The sequence below is a fragment of the Salvelinus fontinalis genome, chromosome 33, assembly GCF_029448725.1.
Source record: "Salvelinus fontinalis isolate EN_2023a chromosome 33, ASM2944872v1, whole genome shotgun sequence".
Lineage (NCBI taxonomy): Eukaryota > Metazoa > Chordata > Actinopteri > Salmoniformes > Salmonidae > Salvelinus > Salvelinus fontinalis.
The window spans coordinates 27857990-27878481 of record NC_074697.1 but is presented as its reverse complement, the minus strand read 5'-3'; the positions used below and the strand labels follow the sequence as shown (position 1 = coordinate 27878481).

Sequence of the window (20492 nt, the reverse complement as noted above, 5' to 3'; positions counted from 1 at the left end):
GAATCGTTAATCACAATACTTGTTCAGTATTTAATAAAATTGTAATTTTATTTCATTAAAGTCAATTCTACAAGACTGCTCCTGTAGAATCCCATCCTAAAATCTATGACTTTTAAGATGTGTATTCAGATTTCCCCTTACAGAAAATCTCTTACCACACTTGTAGCACTGGTGAGGTTTTTCACCTGTGTGAGTAAGCGTGTGTCTTTTAAGGCCTCTAGCCGTAGTAAAACGTTTTGTGCACAGGGTGCAGGGGTATGGACGCTCTCCTGTGTGAGATCGCATATGAAGTGTTAGATGGCATGATGCTTTGAAGCCCTTTCCACAATGTTTACAGGTATAGGGACATTCTCCGGTGTGCGATCTTGTATGCAGCCTCAGTTCTCCTGAGCTAAGGAATGCCTTACCACAGATGCTACATAAATAGTTTTTCTCCCCTGCATGCATCCGCATGTGTCTTGCTAGATGTTGGACAGATGTTTTCCCACAAATAGTGCAACAGTAGGGATGCTCTCCAGTGTGTGTGCGCACATGCCATTTGAGTGAACCTGCACACATGAATTTTCGGTCACAGTGAGAGCATTTGAATGGTCTTTCCCCTGTGTGAACTCGCTGATGTTTTTTCAGACCACACCTGGAAGAAAATCTTTTCTCGCACTGGTTACAATGGAATGGCAATGTGTGAATTCCTATATGTACTTTCAGGGTTTTGGAGCATTTGAAAACTTTACCACAATGAGTGCATTTGTGAGTCTTGATTATTGGTACATAGGGGTTTCTTTTAGTGCTGCTTGAGGGAAAGGGGTGATCAGTCCCAGATTCCTTAGAACATAAAAGCTTCCGGTCCTCTGCTCGATGCCTAATCCTGATGTGCTGGTGGAGTTTTTCAATTTCAATGTGATTGAATGGGCATAGGGAGCAGGCAAGGATGCGGGATGACATGTCATCATTAAATCCTGCAATGACAAGATCAGGAATGTAGATTGTATGACAGATGTTATCAATAATTTGTTAACATGAGATCAGTGTTTAAATTCCTGAATCCCCTTACCGTTACTGGGCACTGGGATACACAGAGCAGACGTTTCTGCCGTTGAAATGCCCATCTGCTCCTGTTGCTCCAAATCCTGCCTTATATAACTTATTTCATTGCAGTCTTCATCTTCCCAGTCCTCTTCACTCCGTCTCTCTTCCATTTCCTCCTCTCTGTCCACATTAGGTTGTCCTCTCTCTTCTCCATCTCTCGTTTTGTCAGAGCTGGGCTGCTCAGAGCCAATGACAACTCTTATTGTTGGAGGGAGGGACAGTGTGGATAGGATGCTATCTGCAGTGTAGTAAGAGAAATAACCTACGAAAGACAGCACACGTTACTCTTGTTATATTTTTCAGCAGCGTTTTCCTTTCTCTTACCATTACAGCTAAGATGATTGCCACTGACACCTGCATTATCAAGTTCAAATGACAGGAGTTTGGTTTGACTGGATGGAGACTTACTCTTTTTCAGGTTTCCATGATGCTGATGGTGCTGCAGAAGTGTCTTGAGCTCTTCAGTGTCAAATATGGCGTGTCCACATTCCTCCAAGACAGAGGGGCCTGCACCGAGCCATGCTGCCGTCTGAGGAGCAGTGAAATATAGTGTTAAAATACAGTATGCCAGACAACTGATATTTTATACACATGGAGTATATTCCATTCAGTTGTACTCCGGCTTTCTTTGTAAGCTTAAAACCTAGTGTAGACTAAAAGAATCAAACTTATACTGTGATGCTTTATTCTGTACCTGTGTGAAGTCTGGTACAGGTAGCAGCTCCTCCAGCCTGGAGAGGAACTCCCACACCAGTACCCGCAGTGCTGTGTCATACCGAGGGCCGTAGTGTACTGGGAACACCACCTGAAAAATAGATAATTTATGACAAAGTCCTGTGCCAATGCTGATACAAGCAATAGGCACCTGCAAGTCACAAACCAGAAAGATCTCTTACCTGAAAGAAGTGCTCCCTCACGGAAGGGTCTTCCAGCAGGGTTTGGACCAATTCCACAAAGTTAGACTCTGTAGCCTCCAACTCATCATCATTACTCTGTCAGTAAGCATAAAACAAACGACATCAGACATGAACTCAACATGTGGGCTGAAAAAAATACGAAATGTTTCTAAATATGCTTCAAAATAAGTTCACTTACCTCTTTGTGTACAGAGAATTCTGTCAAAGAATGGATTTTATCCAGGTGAGGCTGGATGGTCACGAGGTCAGCTGTGCATTCATTACGACATAAATCTAGAACCAGCTGAAAAAGAGGTCTTAGTGAGGTAGCACCAGGGGAAAACATACTACAGTCGTAGCCAAAAGTTTTGAGAATGACATTCATTTCCACAAAGTTTGCTGCTTCAGTGTCTTTAGATATTTTTGTCAGATGTTACTATGGAATATTGAAGTATAATTACAAGCATTTCATAAGTGTCAAAGGCTTTTATTGACAATTACATATAGTTGATGCAAAGAGTCAATATTTGCAGTGTTGACCCTTCTTTTTCAAGACCTCTGCAATCTGTCCTGGCATACTGTCAATTAACTTCTGGGCCACATCCTGACTGATGGCAGCCCATTCTTGCATAGTCAATGCTTGGAGTTTGTCAGAATTTGTGGGTTTTGTTTGTCCACCACTTCTTGAGGATTGACCTCAAATTCAATGGGATTAAGGTGGGGAGTTTCCTGGCCATGGACCCAAAATATCGATGTCTTGTTCCCCGAGCCACTTAGTTATCACTTTTGCCTTATGGCAAGGGGCTCCATCATGCTGGAAAAGGCATTGTTCGTCACCAAACTGTTCCTGGATGGTTGGGAGAAGTTGCTCTCGGAGGATGTGTTGGTACCATTCTTTATTCATGGCTGTGTTCTTAGGCAAAATTGTGAGTGAGCCCACTCCCTTGGCTGAGAAGCAACCCCACACGAAGGGTCTCAGGATGCTTTACTGTTGGCATGACACAGGACTGATGGTAGCGCTCATCTCGTCTTCTGCGAACCATATTTTTTCCCGGCTGCCCCAAACAATCGGAAAAGGGATTCATCAGAGAAAATGACTTTACCCCAGTCCTCAGCAGTTCAATCCCTGTACCTTTTGCAGAATATCAGTCTGTCCCTGATGTTTTTCCTGGAGAGAAATGGCTTCTTTGCTGCCCTTCTTGACACCAGGCCATCCTCCAAAAGTCTTCGCCTCACTGTGCGTGCAGATGCACTCACCCCTGCCTGCTGCCATTCCTGAGCAAGCTCTGTACTGGTGGTGCCCCGATCCTGCAGCCGAATCAAATCAAGTTTATTTTATATAGCCCTTCGTACATCAGCTAATATCTCGAAGTGCTGTACAGAAACCCAGCCTAAAACCCCAAACAGCAAGCAATGCAGGTGTAGAAGCACGAATCAACTTTAGGAGACGGTCCTGGCGCTTTCTGGACTTTCTTGGGTGCTCTGAAGCCTTCTTCACAACAATTGAACCACTCTCCTTGAAGTTCTTTTTGATCCGATAAATGGTTGATTTATGTCCAATATCCTTGCCTGTGAAGCACTTTTTGTGCAAAGTAATGATGACGGCACGTGTTTCCTTGAAGGTAAGCATGGTTGACAGAGGAAGAACACTGATTCCAAGCACCAGCCTCCTTTTGAAGCTTCCAGTCTGTTATTCGAACTCAATCAGCATGACAGAGTGATCTCCAGCTTTGTCCTCGTCAACACTCATACCTATGTTAACGAGAGAATCACTGACATGTCAGCTGGTCCTTTTGTGGTAGGGCTGAAATGCAGTAAATGTTTTTTGGGGATTCAGTTCATTTGCATGGCAAAGAGGGACTTTGCAATTCATCTGATCACTCTTAATAACATTCTGGAGTAAATGCAAATTGCCATCATACAAACTGAGTCAGCAGACTTTGAAAATTAATATTAGTGTCATTCTCAACTTTTGGCCACGACTGTACACTGAACAAAAATATAAACGTAAAGTTTTGGTCCCATTTTGCATGAGCTGAAATAAAAGATCCCAGAAATGTTCCATATGCACAAAAAGTTTGTTTCTCTCAAATGTTGTGCACGAATGTTACATCCCTGTTAGTGAGCATTTCTCCTTTGCCAAAATAACCCCTTCACCTGACAGGTGTGGCATATCAAGAAGCTGATTAAACAGCATGATCGTTACACAGGTGCACCTTGTGCTGGGGACAATAAAATGCACCATTTTGTCACAACACAATGCCACAGATGTCTCAAGTTGAGGGAGTGTGCAATTGGCATGCTGAATGTGGCTGGTCATTTTAGAGACAGCTGATAAATGTGTTTGCACAACCAGGGAAATTCTGCACAAACTGTCAGAATCTGTCTCAGGGAAGCTCATCTGCTTCCTCACCAGTCTTGACGTGACTGCAGATCGTCGTCGTATCCGACTTCAGTGGGCAAATGCTCACCTTCAATGGCCACTGGCATGCTGGAGAAGTGTGCTCTTCACAGATGAATCCCAGTTTCTACTATATCGGGCAGATGGCAGACAGTGTGTATGGCGTTCTGTGGGTGAGCTGTTTACTGATGTCAATGTTGTGAACAGAGTGCAGCCATGGTGGCGGTGGGTTTATGGTATGGGCAGGCATAAGCTACGGACAACGAACACAATTGTATTTTATCGATGGCAATTTGAATGCACTGAGATCCGTGACAAGATCCTGAGGCCCATTGTCGTGCCATTTATCTGCTGCCATCACCTCATGTGTCAGCATGATAAGCATGCAAGGATCTGTACACAATTCCTGGAAGCTGAAAATGTCCCATTTCTTCCATGGCCTGTATACTCAACAGACATGTCACCCATTGAGCATGTTTGGGATGCCCGTGTACCACAGCGTGTTCTAGTTCCCGCCAATGGCTGTGCGAAGTTGCTGGATACTGAAGAGGAGTGAGCCAACGTTCCACAATCAACAGCCTGATCCACTCTGCGAAGGAGATGTCACGCTGAATGAGGCAAATGGTGGTCACACCAGATACTGACTGGTTTTCTGATCCACGCCCCTACCTTTTTCTAAAGGTACCTGTGACCAACAAACGCATATCTGTATTCTTAGTCATGTGAAATCCATAGATTAGAGCCTAATTTATTTCAATTGATTGATTTCCTTATATGAACTGTAACTCAGTAAAATCTTTGAAACTGTTGCATGTTGCGTTTATATTTGCAAATAGTTGCTGCCCATAGTTTTATCGGAATCCTCTGCATTTGCACCTCTCTCACCGTTGCTCTCAGACCCAGGAGGAGTTGGGTCCTCTGCCTGGAACTCAGCAGCTCTGGAACCACCTCTGTCACCAAAGTCACAAACTCCTCCAGTTTCACAAAATGCTTTACAGTATGCTGCTGAGCCACTTGCCACAAGAATGCTGACATCAGGCGTAATGGTGGAGCAAGGAGACGTAGGGAGGAGAGAGTTAAACGGGGACCTACAGTGGGAAACACAAACAAGAATATGTATTACATAATAAAATCCTAGGACAGTTTAAACCCAAAATATTGTATAGGTTAGATATAAAAAAGTCTTTAGCTATGGTTTGGGATACTAGCCAGCTTCAGTGAATATCTATGAAGCTAGGCACCATTTTAAAAGCACTCACACAAACAACATAGGGGCCAAGTTAACATTTTGAGAATGTAGAGTACAACTTAATTTACCAGAGTCTTCTGCCTCTGGCAAGGACTTAAGCTGAGTCGACTCCAAAAGCATTGAAGTTCTTGTTCGCTGACTGAGGACAGCATCCATGATGGCAAACCATCTTGTTCCACGAATATTATAACTATTTTTGCTAGTGTCGTTCTTGATTTTTTTGTATTCCTGTTTCAGCTTTTTTATTTTCTCTCTGCACTGCTTAGACGTCTTCGTAGATCCGAGGGCAGCGAGCTCGGAACTAAGTTTGGTAAAGACTCTCTTGTTTCTCACTGTGGAGAGAAGCTGCTCCTGAACACTCCCATCTGCCCAGAGTGTTAACAACGCATGGACCTCCTCAGGTGACCAGCTGGCTCGAGATTCATCTGTGAATGCACCAGATCTGTTAAAAGCACTTAAACTGGCAAACAATGTTACCTAGCAAGTTTAAACAGTTTCCCAAAAATGTGTACTATACTTTACAAAAATAAACAAAACTTTCAACGATTTTACTGAGTTACAGGTCATATGAGGAAATCAGTCAATTGAAATACATTCATTAGGCCCTAATCTATATACAGTTGAAGTCAGAAATTTACATACACTTAGGTTGGAGCCATTAAAACTCGTTTTTCAACCACTCCACAAATTTCTTGTTAAAAAACTATAGTTCTGGTAAGTCAGTTAGCACATCTACTTTGTGCATGACAAGTATTTTTCCAACAATTGTTTACAGACAGATTATTTCACTATCACAATTCCAGTGGGTCAGAAGTTTACATACACTAAGTTGACTGTGCCTTTAAACAGCTTGGAAAATTCCAGAAAATTATGTCATGGCCTTAGAAGCTTCTGATAGGCTAATTGACATCATGTGAGTCAATTGGAGGTGTACCTGTGGATGTATTTCAAGGTCTACCTTCAAACCCAGTGCCTCTTTGCTTAACATCATGGAAAATCAAAATGAATCAGCCAAGACCCCAGAAAATAAGTTGTAGACCTCCACAAGTCTTGTTCATCCTTGGGAGAAACTTACAAACGTCTGAAGGTACCACGTTCATCTGTACAAACAATTGTACACGAAAAAAACAGCATGGAACCACGCAGCTGTCATACTGCTCAGGAAGGAGGCGCGTTCTGTCTTCTAGAGGTGAACGTACTTTGGTGCGATAAGTGCAAATCAATCCCAGAACAACAGCAAAGGACCTTGTGAAGATGCTGCAGGATACAGGTACAAAAGTATCTACACTGCTCAAAAAAATAAAGGGAACACTTAAACAACACAATGTAACTCCAAGTCAATCACACTTCTGTGAAATCAAACTGTCCACTTAGGAAGCAACACTGATTGACAATACATTTCACATGCTGTTCTGCAAATGGAATAGACAAAAGGTGGAAATTATAGGCAATTAGCAAGACACCCCCAATAAAGGAGTGATTCTGCAGGTGGTGACCACAGACCACTTCTCAGTTCCTATGCTTCCTGGCTGATGTTTTGGTCACTTTTGAATGCTGGCGGTGCTCTCACTCTAGTGGTAGCATGAGACGGAGTCTACAACCCACACAAGTGGCTCAGGTAGTGCAGCTCATCCAGGATGGCACATCAATGCGAGCTGTGGCAAGAAGGTTTGCTGTGTCTGTCAGCGTAGTGTCCAGAGCATGGAGGCGCTACCAGGAGACAGGCCAGTACATCAGGAGACGTGGAGGAGGCCGTAGGAGGGCAACAACCCAGCAGCAGGACCGCTACCTCCGCCTTTGAGCAGGAGGAGCACTGCCAGAGCCCTGCAAAATGACCTCCAGCAGGCCACAAAGGCCACGAACCTCCAGCAGGCCACAACTAGTCGCCGGCGCCCAACTTTGGGGTACTCTAGCTATACCGAAGCTGGATGTCGTAATGAAGTTATTTTTTTGAATTCTAACACTGCGATTTCATTAAGAACTAATGGATCTATCATTTCCTATACAACATGTATTTTTTAGTTATGTTTATGAATAGCTATTTGGTCAGAATGTGTGTCAGAAAAAGTGTCCGAAAAATATCGTTGCTGTTTAGACGTTGTGGAAAAAGTAGCTAAGTTAGCACAATGTGTAACCACTGATTTCAGCTCTAAATATGCACATTTTCGAACAAAACATAAGTATGTATAACCTGATGTTATAGGACTGTCATCTGATGAAGAATATCAAGGTTAGTCAAAAAATATATATCTTTTACTGGTTTGTTACGATCGCTAACTTTTGCTACTGGGAAATGGCTTGTCTTTCTGGCTATTGTGGTAAGCTAATATAACGCTATATTGTGTTTTCGCTGTAAAACACGTAATAAATCGGAAATATTGGCTGGAATCACAAGATGCCTGTCTTTCATTTGCTGTACACTATGTATTTTTCAGAAATGTTTTATGATGAGTAATTAGGTATTTGACGTTGGTGTCTGTAATTATTCTGTCTGCTTTTGGTGCAATTTATGATTGTAGCTGCAATGTAAACTATGATTTATACCTGAAATATGCACATTTTTCGAACAAAACATAGATTTAATGAATAACATGTTATAAGACTGTCATCTGATGAAGTTGTTTGTTGGTTAGTTTGGTTGGTTCTTGGTTAGTTAGGTTGGCTTTGTGCATGCTACCTGTGCTGTGAAAAATGTCTGTCCTTTTTTGTATTTGGTGGTGAGCTAACATAAATATACGTGCTGTTTTCGCTGTAACACATTTTAAAAATCGGACATGTTGGCTGGATTCACAAGATGTGTACCTTTCATTTGCTGTATTGGACTTGTTAATGTGTGAAAGTTAAATATTTAAAATATATATATATTGAATTTCGCGCCCTGCACTTGAGCTCGCTGTTGTCATAAGTGTACCGACGTTGGGCATGCAGTCAGAAGAAGTTAAGGACAACAAAGTATTGGAGTGGCCATCAAAGCCCTGACCTCAATCCCATAGAATATTTGTGGGCAGAACTGATAAAGCGTGTGCGAGTAAGGAGATCTACAAACCTGACTCGGTTACACCAGCTCTGTCAGAAGGAATGAGCCAACATTCACCCAACTTATTGTGGGAAGCTTGTAGAAGGCTAGCTGAAACATTTGACCCAAGTTAAACAATTTAAAGGCAATGCTATCAAATACTAATTGAGTGTATGTAAACTTCTGACCCACTGGGAATGTGATGAAAGAAATAAAAGCTGAAATAAATCACTCTACTATTATTCTGACATTTCACATTCTTAATAAAGTGGTGGTCCTAACTGACCTAAGACAGTGAATCTTCACTAGGATTAAATGTCAGGAATTGTGAAACTGAGTTTAAATGTATTTGGCTAAGGTATATGTAAACTTCCGACTTCAACTGTATTTCACATGAATGGGAATACAGATATGGATCTGTTGGTCACAGATAAAAACATATATTTTTTTAAACTACCCTCAGGATCTCATTGCGGTATTTTTGTGCATTCAAATTGCTATCGATAAAATGCAATTGGATTTGTTGTCCGCCACCATGGAACACTCTGTTCACAACATTGACATCAACAAACCGCTCACACACACACACAACGCCATACACATGGGCTGCGGTTGTGAGGCCGGTTGGATGTACAGCCAAATTCTCTAAAGCTACGTTGGAGGCGGCTTATGGTAGAGAAATTAACATTAAACGCTCTGGTGGACATTCCTGCAGTCAGCATGCCAATTGTGTGCTCCCTCAAAACTTGAGATGTCTGTGGCATTGTGTTGTGTGACAAAAAAAGGCACCAACAGATATGGCAGCTCTGCTTCTAGCTCCTAAGCAACTTTGCAGTATTTTGTTTTTGTGATTTATTTCCTACATTATTAGCCCAGACATTTTTTGGTGTTATTACATTCAACTAGAAATAACATTTGGATATCAGAGCAGCGGTAAATTACCAGAATTCCAACCAGGAATACGACTTTCCCCAGGGCAATTGAACTTATTCCCAGAGGCTGCTTCAAAACACCGCCGGCCAAGAAGAGATATTTGGAGTGGACTTCTAGTCCGACTCAGTAGGCGTGCACATCATCCACCGCTTCCGAGTATATTACTCACTAAAGTTCCGTCTCTGGACAATAAAGCAGACAACCTTAGGGCGAGGATCTCCTTCCAGAGAGACATCAGGGATTGTAACATACTCTGTTTCACAGAAACATGGCTCTCTCGAGATATACTGTCCCCATCCATACAGCCAGCTGGGTACTCAGTACATCGCTCAGACAGGAATAAAGAACTCTCCGGGACAAAGAAAGGCAGGGGTGTATGTTTTATGATTAACTACTCATTGTGCGATTGTGATAACATACAGACATTCCTTTTGTTCACCCGACCTAGAATACCTCAATCAAATGCCGTATTACCTGCCAAGAGAATTCTCTTCGGTTAATCTCGGCCGCGTATATCCCCCCTCAAGCCGATACCACGACGGCCCTCAAAGAACTTCACTGGACTTTATGCAAACTGGAAACCACATATCTTGAGGCCACATTTATTGTAGCTGGGGATTTTAACAAAGCAAATTTGAGGAAAACACTACCGAAGTTCTACCAACACATTGACTTAAGGACTTGCTCTGGAAAAACATCGGACCACTGCTACTCAACTTTAAAAATGCCTACAAGGCCCTCCCCCGTCCTCCCTTCGGCAAATCTGATCACGACTCCATTTTGCTCCTCCCTTCTTATAGGCAGAAACTCAAACAGGATGTACCCGTGCTAAGGTCTATTCAACACTGGTCTGAACAATCGGAATCTATGCTTCAAGATTGTTTTGATCATCGGACTGGGATATGTTCGGGTAGCCTCTGAGAATAACATTGACGTATACACGGACATGGTGACTGAGTTCATCAGGAAGTGTATAGGGGGTGTTGTGCCCACTGTGACTATTAAAACCTACCCAAACCAGAAACCGTGGATAGATAGCAGCATTCATGCAAAACTGAAAGCGTGAACCACCACATTTAACCATGGCAAGGTGACTGGGAATATGGCAGAATACAAACAGTGTTGTTATTCCCTCCAGAAGGCAATCAAACAGGCAAAATGTCAGTACAGAAACAAACTGGAGTCGCAATTCAACGGCTCAGACACAAGACGTATGTGGCAGGGTCTACAGACAAGCACGGACTGCAAAGGGAAAACTAGCCTTGCCGCGGACACCGACGTCTTGCTTCTGGACAAGGTAAGCACCTTCGACCGCTTTGATGAGAACACAGTGGCACCGACGCGGCCCGCTACCAAGGACTGTGGGCTCTCCTTCTCAAAGCTAGCGCAGACCAGCTGGCTGGTGTGTTTATGGACATATTCAATCTCTCCCTAACCCAGTCTGCTGTCCCCACTTGCTTCAAGATGTTCACCATTGTTCCTGTACCCAAGAAAGCAAACTGAACTAAATGACTATCGCCCTGTAACACTCACTTCTGTCATGAAGTGCTTTGAGAGGCTAGTTAAGGATCATATCACCACTACCTTACACCCTAAATCCACTTCAATTTGCTTACCGCCCCAATAGATCCACGGACAATGCGATTACCATTGCCCTATCCCCTATGTTAGAAAGCTGTTCTTTGACTATAGCTCAGCATTCAACACCATAGTACCGTCCAAGCTCATCATTAAGCTCGGAGCCCTGGGTCTGAACCCCGCCCTGTGCAACTGGGTCCTGGATTTCCTGATGGGCCGCCCCCAGGTGGTGAAAGAAGGAAACACCTCCACTTCGCTGATCCTCAACACAGGTGCCCCACAGGGGTGCGTGCTCAGCCCCCTCCTGTACTCCCTGTTCACCCATGACTGCGTGTCCACGCATGCCTCCAACTCAATCATCAAGTTTGCAGACAACAGTCGTAGGCCTAATTACCAACAGTGACGAGACAACCTACAGGGAGGAGGTGAGGGCTTTAGGAGAGTGATGCCAGGAAAATAACCTCTCACTCAACGTCAACAAAACAAAGGAGCTGATCGTGGACTTCAGGAAACAGCAGAGGGAACACGCCCCTATCTACATCGACGGGACCGCAGTGGAGAAGGTGGAAAGCTTCAAGTTCCTCGGCCTACACATCACTGTCATGGTCCACCCATATAGACAATGAGGTGAAGAAGGCGCAACAGCGCCTCTTCAATCTCAGGAGGCTGAAGAAGTTCCCACAAACTTTTATTGATGCACAATTGAGCCTGTCTGGCTGTATCACAGCGTGGCGTGGTATGGCAACTGCACCACCCGGAACCGCAGAGCTCTCCAGAGGGTGGTACGGTCTGCCCACCGCATCACCGGGGGCAAACTACCTGCCCTCCAGAACACCTACAGCACCCAATGTCACAGGAAGGCCAAAAAGATCGTCAAGGACATCAACCACCCGGACCACGGCCTGTTCACCCCACTATCATCCAGAAAGCCAGGTAAGTACAGGTGCATCAAAGCTGGGAATGAGACAGAAGCTGTTTTTCAATCCCGAGGCCATCCCTGTTAAATAGCCATCACTAGCCAGCTACCACCCGGTTACTCAACCCTGCACCTTAGAGGCTGCTGCCCTATATACATAAAATCACTGGTCACTTTAGTAATGTTAACATACTGCTTTACAAATCTCATATGTATATACTGTATTCTATTACACTGTATTTTAGTCAATGCCACTCCGACATTGAGCAATCTAATATTTACAGTACCAGTCAAGTTTGGGCATACATACTCATTCAAGGGTTTTTCTTTATTTTTACTATTTTCTACATTGTAGAATAGTGAAGACATCAAAACTATGAAATAACACATATGGAATCATGTAGTAACCAAAGAAGTGTTAAACAAATACTTTATTGTTTTTGATTCTTCAAAGTAGCCACCCTTTACCTTGATGACAGCTTTGCATTCCTTCAACCAGCTTCATGAGGTAGTCACCTGGAATGCATTTCAATTAACAGCCTTATTAATTTGTGGAATTTCTTTACTTAATGAGTTTGAGCCAATCAGTTGTGTTGTGACAAGATAGGGGTGGTATACAGAAGACAGCACTATTTGGTAAAAGACCAAGTCCATATTATGGCAAGAACAGCTCAAATAAGCAAAGAGAAATGACAGTCCATCATTACTTTAGGTCAGTCGATCTGGAGAATTTTAACAACTTTGAAAGTTTCTTCAAGTGAAGTCGCAAAAACCATCAAGCGCTATGATGAAACTGTCTCTCATGAGGACTGCCACAGTAAAGGAAGACCCAGAGTTACCTCTCCTGCAGAGGACACGTTCATTCGATTTACCCGCCTCAGAAATTGCAGCCCAAATAAGTTAAAATAACAGACATCTTAACATCAACTGTTCAGAGGAGACTGCGTGAATCAGGCCTTCATGGTCAAATTGCTGCAAAGAAACCCCTACTGAAGGACACCAATAAGAAGAAGACACTTGCTTGGGCCAAGAAACATGAGCAATGGGCATTAGACCGGTGAAAATCTGTCCTTTGGTCTGATGAGTTCAAATTTGAGATTCTTAGTTCCAACCGCCGTGTCTTTGTGAGACGCAGAGTAGGTGAACGGATGATCTCCGCATGTGTGGTTCCCACCGTGTAGCATGGAGGTGGTGTGATGGTGCTTTGCTTGTGACATTGTGATTTATTTATAGTTCAAAGCACACTTAACCAGCATGGCTACCACAGCATTCCGCAGCGATATGCCATCCCATCTGGTTTGGGCTTAGTGGGACTATCATTTGTTTTTCAACCGGACAATGACCCAACACACCTCCAGGCTGTGTAAGGGCTATTTGACCAAGGAGGAGTGTGATGGAGGGCTGCATCAGATGACTTGGCCTCCGCAATCACCCGACCTCAGCCCAACTGAGATGGTTTGGGATGAGTTGGACCGCAGAGTGAAGGAAAAGCAGCCAACAAGTGTTCAGCATATGTGGGAACTCCTTCAAGACTGTTGGAAAAGCATTCCAGGTGAAGCTGGTTGAGAGAATGCCAAGAGTGCGCAAAGCTGTCAAGGCAAAGGGTGGTTACTTTGAAGAACTCAAATATATTTTGATTTGTTTAACACCTTTTTGGTTACTACATGATTCCATAACTGATATTTCATAGTTTGTATCTAAACTATTATTCTACAATGTAGAAAATAGTAAAAATATAGAAACACCCTTGAATGAGTAGGTGTGTCCAAACTTTTGACTGGTACTGTATATTTCCTAATTCCATCCTTTTACTTGTGTGTATTGTTGTGAATTGTTAGATACTACTGCACTGTCGGAGCTAGGAACACAAGCATTTCGCTACACCTGCAATAACATTTGCTTAATATGTGTATGTGACATCATAACATTTTACACTGCCTCAAAAAAATAAAGGGAACACTTAAACAACACAATGTAACTCCAAGTCAATCACACTTCTGTGAAATCAAACTGTCCACTTAGGAAGCAACACTGATTGACAATACATTTCACATGTTGTTGTGCAAATGGAATAGACAAAAGGTGGAAATTATAGGCAATTAGCAAGACACCCTCAATAAAGGAGTGATTCTGCAGTTGGTGACCACAGACCACTTCTCAGTTCCTATGCTTCCTGGCTGATGTTTTGGTCACTTTTGAATGCTGGCAGTGCTCTCACTCTAGTGGTAGCATGAGACGGAGTCTACGACCCACACAAGTGGCTCAGGTAGTGCAGCTCATCCAGGATGGCACATCAATGCGAACTATGGCAAAAAGGTTTGCTGTGTCTGTCAGCGTAGTGTCCAGAGTATGGAGGCGCTACCAGGAGACAGGCCAGTACATCAGGAGACGTGGAGGAGGCCGTAGGAGGGCAACAACCCAGCAGCAGGACCGCTACCTCCGCCTTTGAGCAGGAGGAGCACTGCCAGAGCCCTGCAAAATGACCTCCAGCAGGCCACAAATGTGCATGTGTCTGCTCAAACGGTCAGAAACAGACTCCATGAGGGTGGTATGAGGGCCCGACGTCCACAGGTGGGGGTTGTGCTTACAGCCCAACACCATGCAGGACGTTTGGCATTTGCCAGAGAACACCAAGATTGGCAAATTCGCCACTGGCGCCCTGTGCTCTTCACAGATGAAAGCAGGTTCACACTGAGCACATGAGCACATGTGACAGACGTGACAGAGTCTGGAGACGCCGTGGAGAACGTTCTGCTGCCTGCAACATCCTCCAGCATGACCGGTTTGGCGGTGGGTCAGTCATGGTGTGGGGTGGCATTTCTTTGTGGGGCCGCACAGCCCTCCATGTGCTCGCCAGAGGTAGCCTGACTGCCATTAGGCACCGAGATGAGATCCTCAGAGCCCTTGAGACCATATGCTGACACATGAACATTTGTGGCCTGCTGGAGGTCATTTTGCAGGGCTCTGGCAGTGCTCCTCCTGCTCAAAGGCGGAGGTAGCGGTCCTGCTGCTGGGTTGTTGCCCTCCTACGGCCTCCTCCACGTCTCCTGATGTACTGGCCTGTCTCCTGGTAGCGCCTCCATACTCTGGACACTACGCTGACAGACACAGCAAACCTTCTTGCCACAGGTCGCATTGATGTGCCATCCTGGATGAGCTGCACTACCTGAGCCACTTGTGTCGGTCGTAGACTCCGTCTCATGCTACCACTAGAGTCAGAGCAGTGCCAGCATTCAAAAGTGACCAAAACATCAGCCAGGAAGCATAGGAACTGAGAAGTGGTCTGTGGTCACCACCTGCAGAATCACTCCTTTATTGAGGGTGTCTTGCTAATTGCCAATAATTTCCACCTTTTGTCTATTCCATTTGCACAACAGCATGTGAAATGTATTGTCAATCAGTGTTGCTTCCTAAGTGGACAGTTTGATTTCACAGAAGTGTGATTGACTTGGAGTTACATTGTGTTGTTTAAGTGTTCCCTTTATTTTTTTGAGCAGTGTATTTGAAAACGGCACATTTTAGAGTGGCCATTGTCCCCAGCACAAAACGGTGCATTTTATTGTCCCCAGCACAAGTTGCACCTGTGTAACGACCATGCTGTTTAATCAGCTTATTGATATGACACACCTCTCAGGTGTGTGGAAAATCTTGGCAAACAAGTTTGTTGATCAAATTTGAGAGAAATAAGCTTTTTGTGCATATGGAAAATTACTGGGATCTATTATTTCAGCACATGGGACCAACACTTTACATGTTGCGTTTATGTTTTTGTTGTTTGTGTTTCTCATTGACTATTTTACGGTCTGGTCCCTCAGATGGTTAGCAGACATTGAGTCCGTAAAAAAGGTTCAGAAAGACATCACTAGATGACTTACCATAATGTTCTGCTTCTAGAGGGGAATCAGTCGACTCCAACAGCATAGTAGGTGAATTCATCATAGTAGCTGAGGTTCCTAGTCGGTGACCAAGGAAACCATGGACCTCGTCAGGTGTCCAACTGGATGGAGATTTGTCTGGGGAAGCAACAGATAAGTTGACAAACAATATTAACTTCCGAGCTTTCAGTCGCAGGCCAATTTAGTGTTTTAAAAATGTCACTGGTGTTGATGCTGTACTAGGCAGCTTAACTTACCAGAATCTTTGACTTCTTGTGGGGAATCAGGTTGAGTTGACTCCAAAATATTTCCATCTGAATCTATTACCAAAGTACTTGGTTGGTGACGGAGGACACTATCCATGATGGCAAACCATCTTTCTCTACGGCGGTTGTAGCTCCTCTTCTTATTGTTGTCTTTGATTTTATGATACTCTTGTTTCAGCTTTTTTATTTTCTCTCTGCACCTCTTTGACGACCTGTTAAATCCCAGGGCAGCGAGCTCTGAACTAAGTTTGGTAAAGACTCTCTCGTTTCTCACTGATGAGAGAAGCTGCTCCTGAACACTCCTGTCTGCCCAGAGTGTTAACAATGCATGGACCTCCTCAGGCGTCCAGCGGAATGGAGATTCATCTGTGAATGCACCAGATCAGTTGAAGGACACAAGAAAAGGCAGATAATAATGTTATCCAGTAAGGTCATAGGCCATTTAGGCCTACTAAAAATGTAATGGATCAGTGTTTGAGCTTACCATAATCTTCCGCTTTTTGTGGGGAATCAGCCGACTCCAACAGCCTAGAAGCTGAATTTATCCCGCCAGACCCTGAAGTTCCTGAATGGTGACTAAAGAGACTGTGGACCTCATCAGGCATCCAACTGGATGGTGACTTGTCTGTGGAAGCACCAGATAACATGAGTACTCACACAAACAGGGACATAATAACTAGCAAAGATTGTGTAACACGGTACGTGAGAGCTTTGTACTGTACTGCCTCTGCCCAGAGGCCTGGGCTTAGCCTGTGGCACAAGCCGTTTCTTTCCCACCGCTGCTGTCAATGTAGCGGGAAAGAAGAGAGCTGCATCATGGCTTTTACAGTGCAGATGCGAGCACCTAACAGACTGCACCACAAAAGCCTGGGCCTCTGGGCAGAGCTGTATATTGCTAACATACGCAGTGTTAACCTACACTTGCAACTAGATTTAGCTATGGAAACACCATTCACCATTATCTAATGTTACTTAGTTTATGACACTTGGAAACCAGTGGAGGCTGGTGGGAGGAGTAATGGCTGGAATGGTATCAAACATATGGAAATCACAGACTCCAATCCACCCATTCCAATCAGCCCGTTCTCCTATAGCTCGTCCCACCAGCCTCTACTGTGGGAAACGCATGGAAAGTCACATTGGTGTTGGCATGATGAAAAATAGGCCATGGCCCAATACTTTTTTTGCCTGGCCTCCAGAGGTGGAAATACAGGCCAAGTGACAGTGTAAACCAATGGTTTATATATATACACACACTAGACCAGTTATAGTGGGCGCTGTGTTGAAGCCACCGTGCCTCCATCTTGGCACTCCTCCACATTGTAAAAAAATATTTTGGAAGCTATAAAAATGCATTTGTTGTCTACATTCGTTTTTTCCACATGGATTTAATTAGAGACACCTTAATGCATACTTTTAAATTAGATTGTGCGCTAAGCATGCAAATAATAATCAAATGGCAACCCAGACTATTTGCATAGCCCCCTCACCCTCTTCTACGCTGCTGCTACTCTGTTATTATCTATGCATAGTCACTTTAATAACTCTACCTACACGTACATATTACCTCAATTACCTTGACACCGGTGCCCCCGCACATTGTACCAGTACCCCCTGTATATAGCCCCGCTATTGTTATTTACTGCTTACTCTTTAATCATTTGTTATTCTTCACTTTTTTTTGTATTTTCTTAACTGCATTGTTAGTTGTAAGTAAGCATTTCACTGTTGTATTCAACGCATGTGACAAATACAATTTGATTTAATAAATTAAATTAAAACATTTTCCTTCAAGTATATATTACTAATGTTACTGTCCACTAGAACAAAAAAAATACTTAAATACATGTAATTCTGTCCTTGAAACATTTCATTGAAATACTGTAGAATTCCATTAAATCCTATAGAGGTCTGCTCCTACTGGGGAGTGCCAATATGGCCGACCGGTGGCTTCAAAGCTTCTCAATGGCCAATACATAGTATTAGCAATCCAGAGTTTATATACAGCCTGGTGTAAAACCCTACTTTGGAAAAGGGACATCAGTCTAAATTACCTGGATCTTCCTCCTCTGGTGGGGCATCAGGCGTGGACTCCAAAATATTTTGAGAATTCATTACCAAGCCAGACTCCAATAAGGTACCACTTGGTTGGTGACCGAGGACACTATCCATGATGGCAAACCATCTTCTTCTAAGACAGGTGGAGGCGTTCTTGTTTTTGTCGTCCTTGATTTTTTTGTATTCCTGTTTCAGCTTCTTTATTTTCCACCTGCATTGTGTCGATGTTTTGATGAAGCCTAAGGCATCAAGCTCTGAACTAAGTTTGATAAAGACTCTCTCGTTTCTCACTGCGGAGAGAAGCTGCTCTTGAACACTCTCGTCTGCCCAGCGTGTTAACAATGCCACTACCTCCTCAGGTGTCCATTGACATGCACAGGACAGGGATTTTTTGTTTTCCATGGTTATTTATTTTCTATTTGTAGAAGTTTATAGAATACCCTTTTCACAATAGTCTGCCTAGCACGGTTCGGATAATGCAAAGATGTGTATAACTAAACCAAGATAGACCACAGGCTGTCGTTTCAAATGGGAACAAATAAGCAATAGTGGGCAGAACAAGCAATGAGGTAGGCAGAAGCAAGCGTGATCCTATTGGCAGGTCATTTGCATATCTCCGTTTAGGGAACGCCTACTCTGAAGTGCGCGTGAGCAATAACTCAATACGCCTTCTAAACAACGCAATTTTTAAAAACTTTGGCCATGGGTCAAGTTTACCAAACTTAGTCCACTCTGTTCGTAACATATTGTACTTTTGGGAACAGAAAACTGTATTGAGATCAAATGTTTAATTGATGAGTAAATTAGCAGAATGTCGGCCAAAATCCATCTCGTTCCATCTTCTCCCACTGCCGGCCACTGGGCTTCCTCTCACTACCATATGTGGTGGTGAGTGGAAACTCCAAACGGATGCTCCACATTCATACATCCGGTGAAATAGCGGTCTCATTGTTTCATCTGTGATAAAAGTGGGCCGAGATAGCCCACCTATTGAAGCCTCCAGGTCAGAAACAAGAATCACAAATCACTTCCGGCTCACGTTGTTTTTCCCAAATCCTTCAAAATAAGAGTTTTCCCAAAAAATGAAAGGGATTAGGTCTCAATCTCTTTGGTATTCCCAATGGCTCTTGGTTACAGCAAAAAAGTTAAAAGTCCAATGAAGCCTTTTTTATCTCAATATCAAAACATTTTGATATTGAGCTCCTGAGTGGCGCAGCTGTCTAAAGCACTACAGACCCCGGTTTGATTCCAGGCTGTGTCACAACTGCCGTGATTGGGAGTCCCACAGGGCGGCGAACAATTGGCCCAGCGTCGTCCGGGTTAGGCCGTCATGGTAAATAAGAATTTTTCTTAACTGACTTGCCTAGTTAAATAAAACCTTTCTGGGTAACAATTAAGTACCTCACTGTGATAGTTGAATTAAAATGGTCAAAAATAAACAAAAATACCTTCTTAGCAAAAAACTATTTCTCAAGCAAGAATTTTGATCTGAGTGGGTAGGGGAAAACTAGCTGTTATTGGCATAGAGGTTTGGAACCCTTTTTATTGGTCTATTAACAAATTTAGCACCTGATGGTGTCACCAGGCAGGCCAAAACGCCATCCCACCAAAACAAGCTGAAAGTTCATGCAGCCTTTTCAAACCGGTCTTAAACATTTCTGACAAGTTATACATATCTCTCAAAGGTATGCCTTGACTGACATAACAAGAGGAAAAGTGATGATGGATTACCCAATTTTGAAATTGCAGCTTGTGCATTTTACTATTACAACTTTCAAGAGTCAGTTGAAAGCCGGACTGAGTAAAAATGGGGGGGATCCTGCACCCCACAGTTTGGGAACCACTGATATAGACCACGTAGAACCTTGCACAAGACTGACTGAAATTAAAAGGATGTGTGCTGGCACACTTATTTTTTGTTCATGAATAATCACAAAAAAATACTCTGATCATAATCGTATCCAGAAAATTGCCCATATCCGTTTTGATACTCATTTTGTCCGAATACTCGGCACAGCTCAAATTCTCAGTTTCAACTACTTCAGGAAGTAATGTTGCAGGCTAGCTCAGTGCTGCCTCCTCTCATTGAGTAACTCGAGTTGAAGGCAGACTGGGGTACTGCAGGCTGCAATCAGCAGCTAAATTATAACTTCTTCTGTGTGCAATTTTAAAAGAATTGTTTCAAAGACATACATACATCTGGTGTAATAGAAGCAAT

The 20492-nt window shown here is 43.4% G+C and overlaps 1 protein-coding gene across 1 annotated transcript; it reads right to left on the bottom strand.

The window, feature by feature from the left end:
* Nucleotides 1–10: 10 nt before the first annotated feature.
* On the bottom strand, nt 11–18802 carry LOC129831928 (uncharacterized). The gene is made up of 12 exons (XM_055895554.1): nt 18271–18802; nt 16701–16841; nt 16208–16582; nt 15951–16088; nt 5701–6057; nt 5269–5471; nt 2182–2286; nt 1983–2078; nt 1781–1891; nt 1495–1615; nt 1052–1348; nt 11–956 (listed from the first exon to the last, which is right to left on the bottom strand). The coding sequence occupies exons 1-12, from the start codon at nt 18674–18676 to the stop codon at nt 97–99; spliced, it is 3210 nt and encodes a 1069-aa protein (XP_055751529.1). The 5' UTR covers nt 18677–18802; the 3' UTR covers nt 11–96.
* Between the last annotated feature and the right edge of the window lie 1690 nt (nt 18803–20492).

Excerpts from the sequence above, each read along its gene's own strand:
- LOC129831928 (XM_055895554.1), bottom strand. The coding sequence starts at position 18,676 with ATGGAAAACAAAAAATCCCTGTCCTGTGCATGTCAATGGACACCTGAG. Across the intron at positions 2,079-2,181 it reads AATTCTCTGTACACAAAGAG|AGTAATGATGATGAGTTGGA; the intron begins GTAAGTGAACTT and ends GCTTACTGACAG. Across the intron at positions 957-1,051 it reads TATCCCAGTGCCCAGTAACG|GATTTAATGATGACATGTCA; the intron begins GTAAGGGGATTC and ends TTGTCATTGCAG.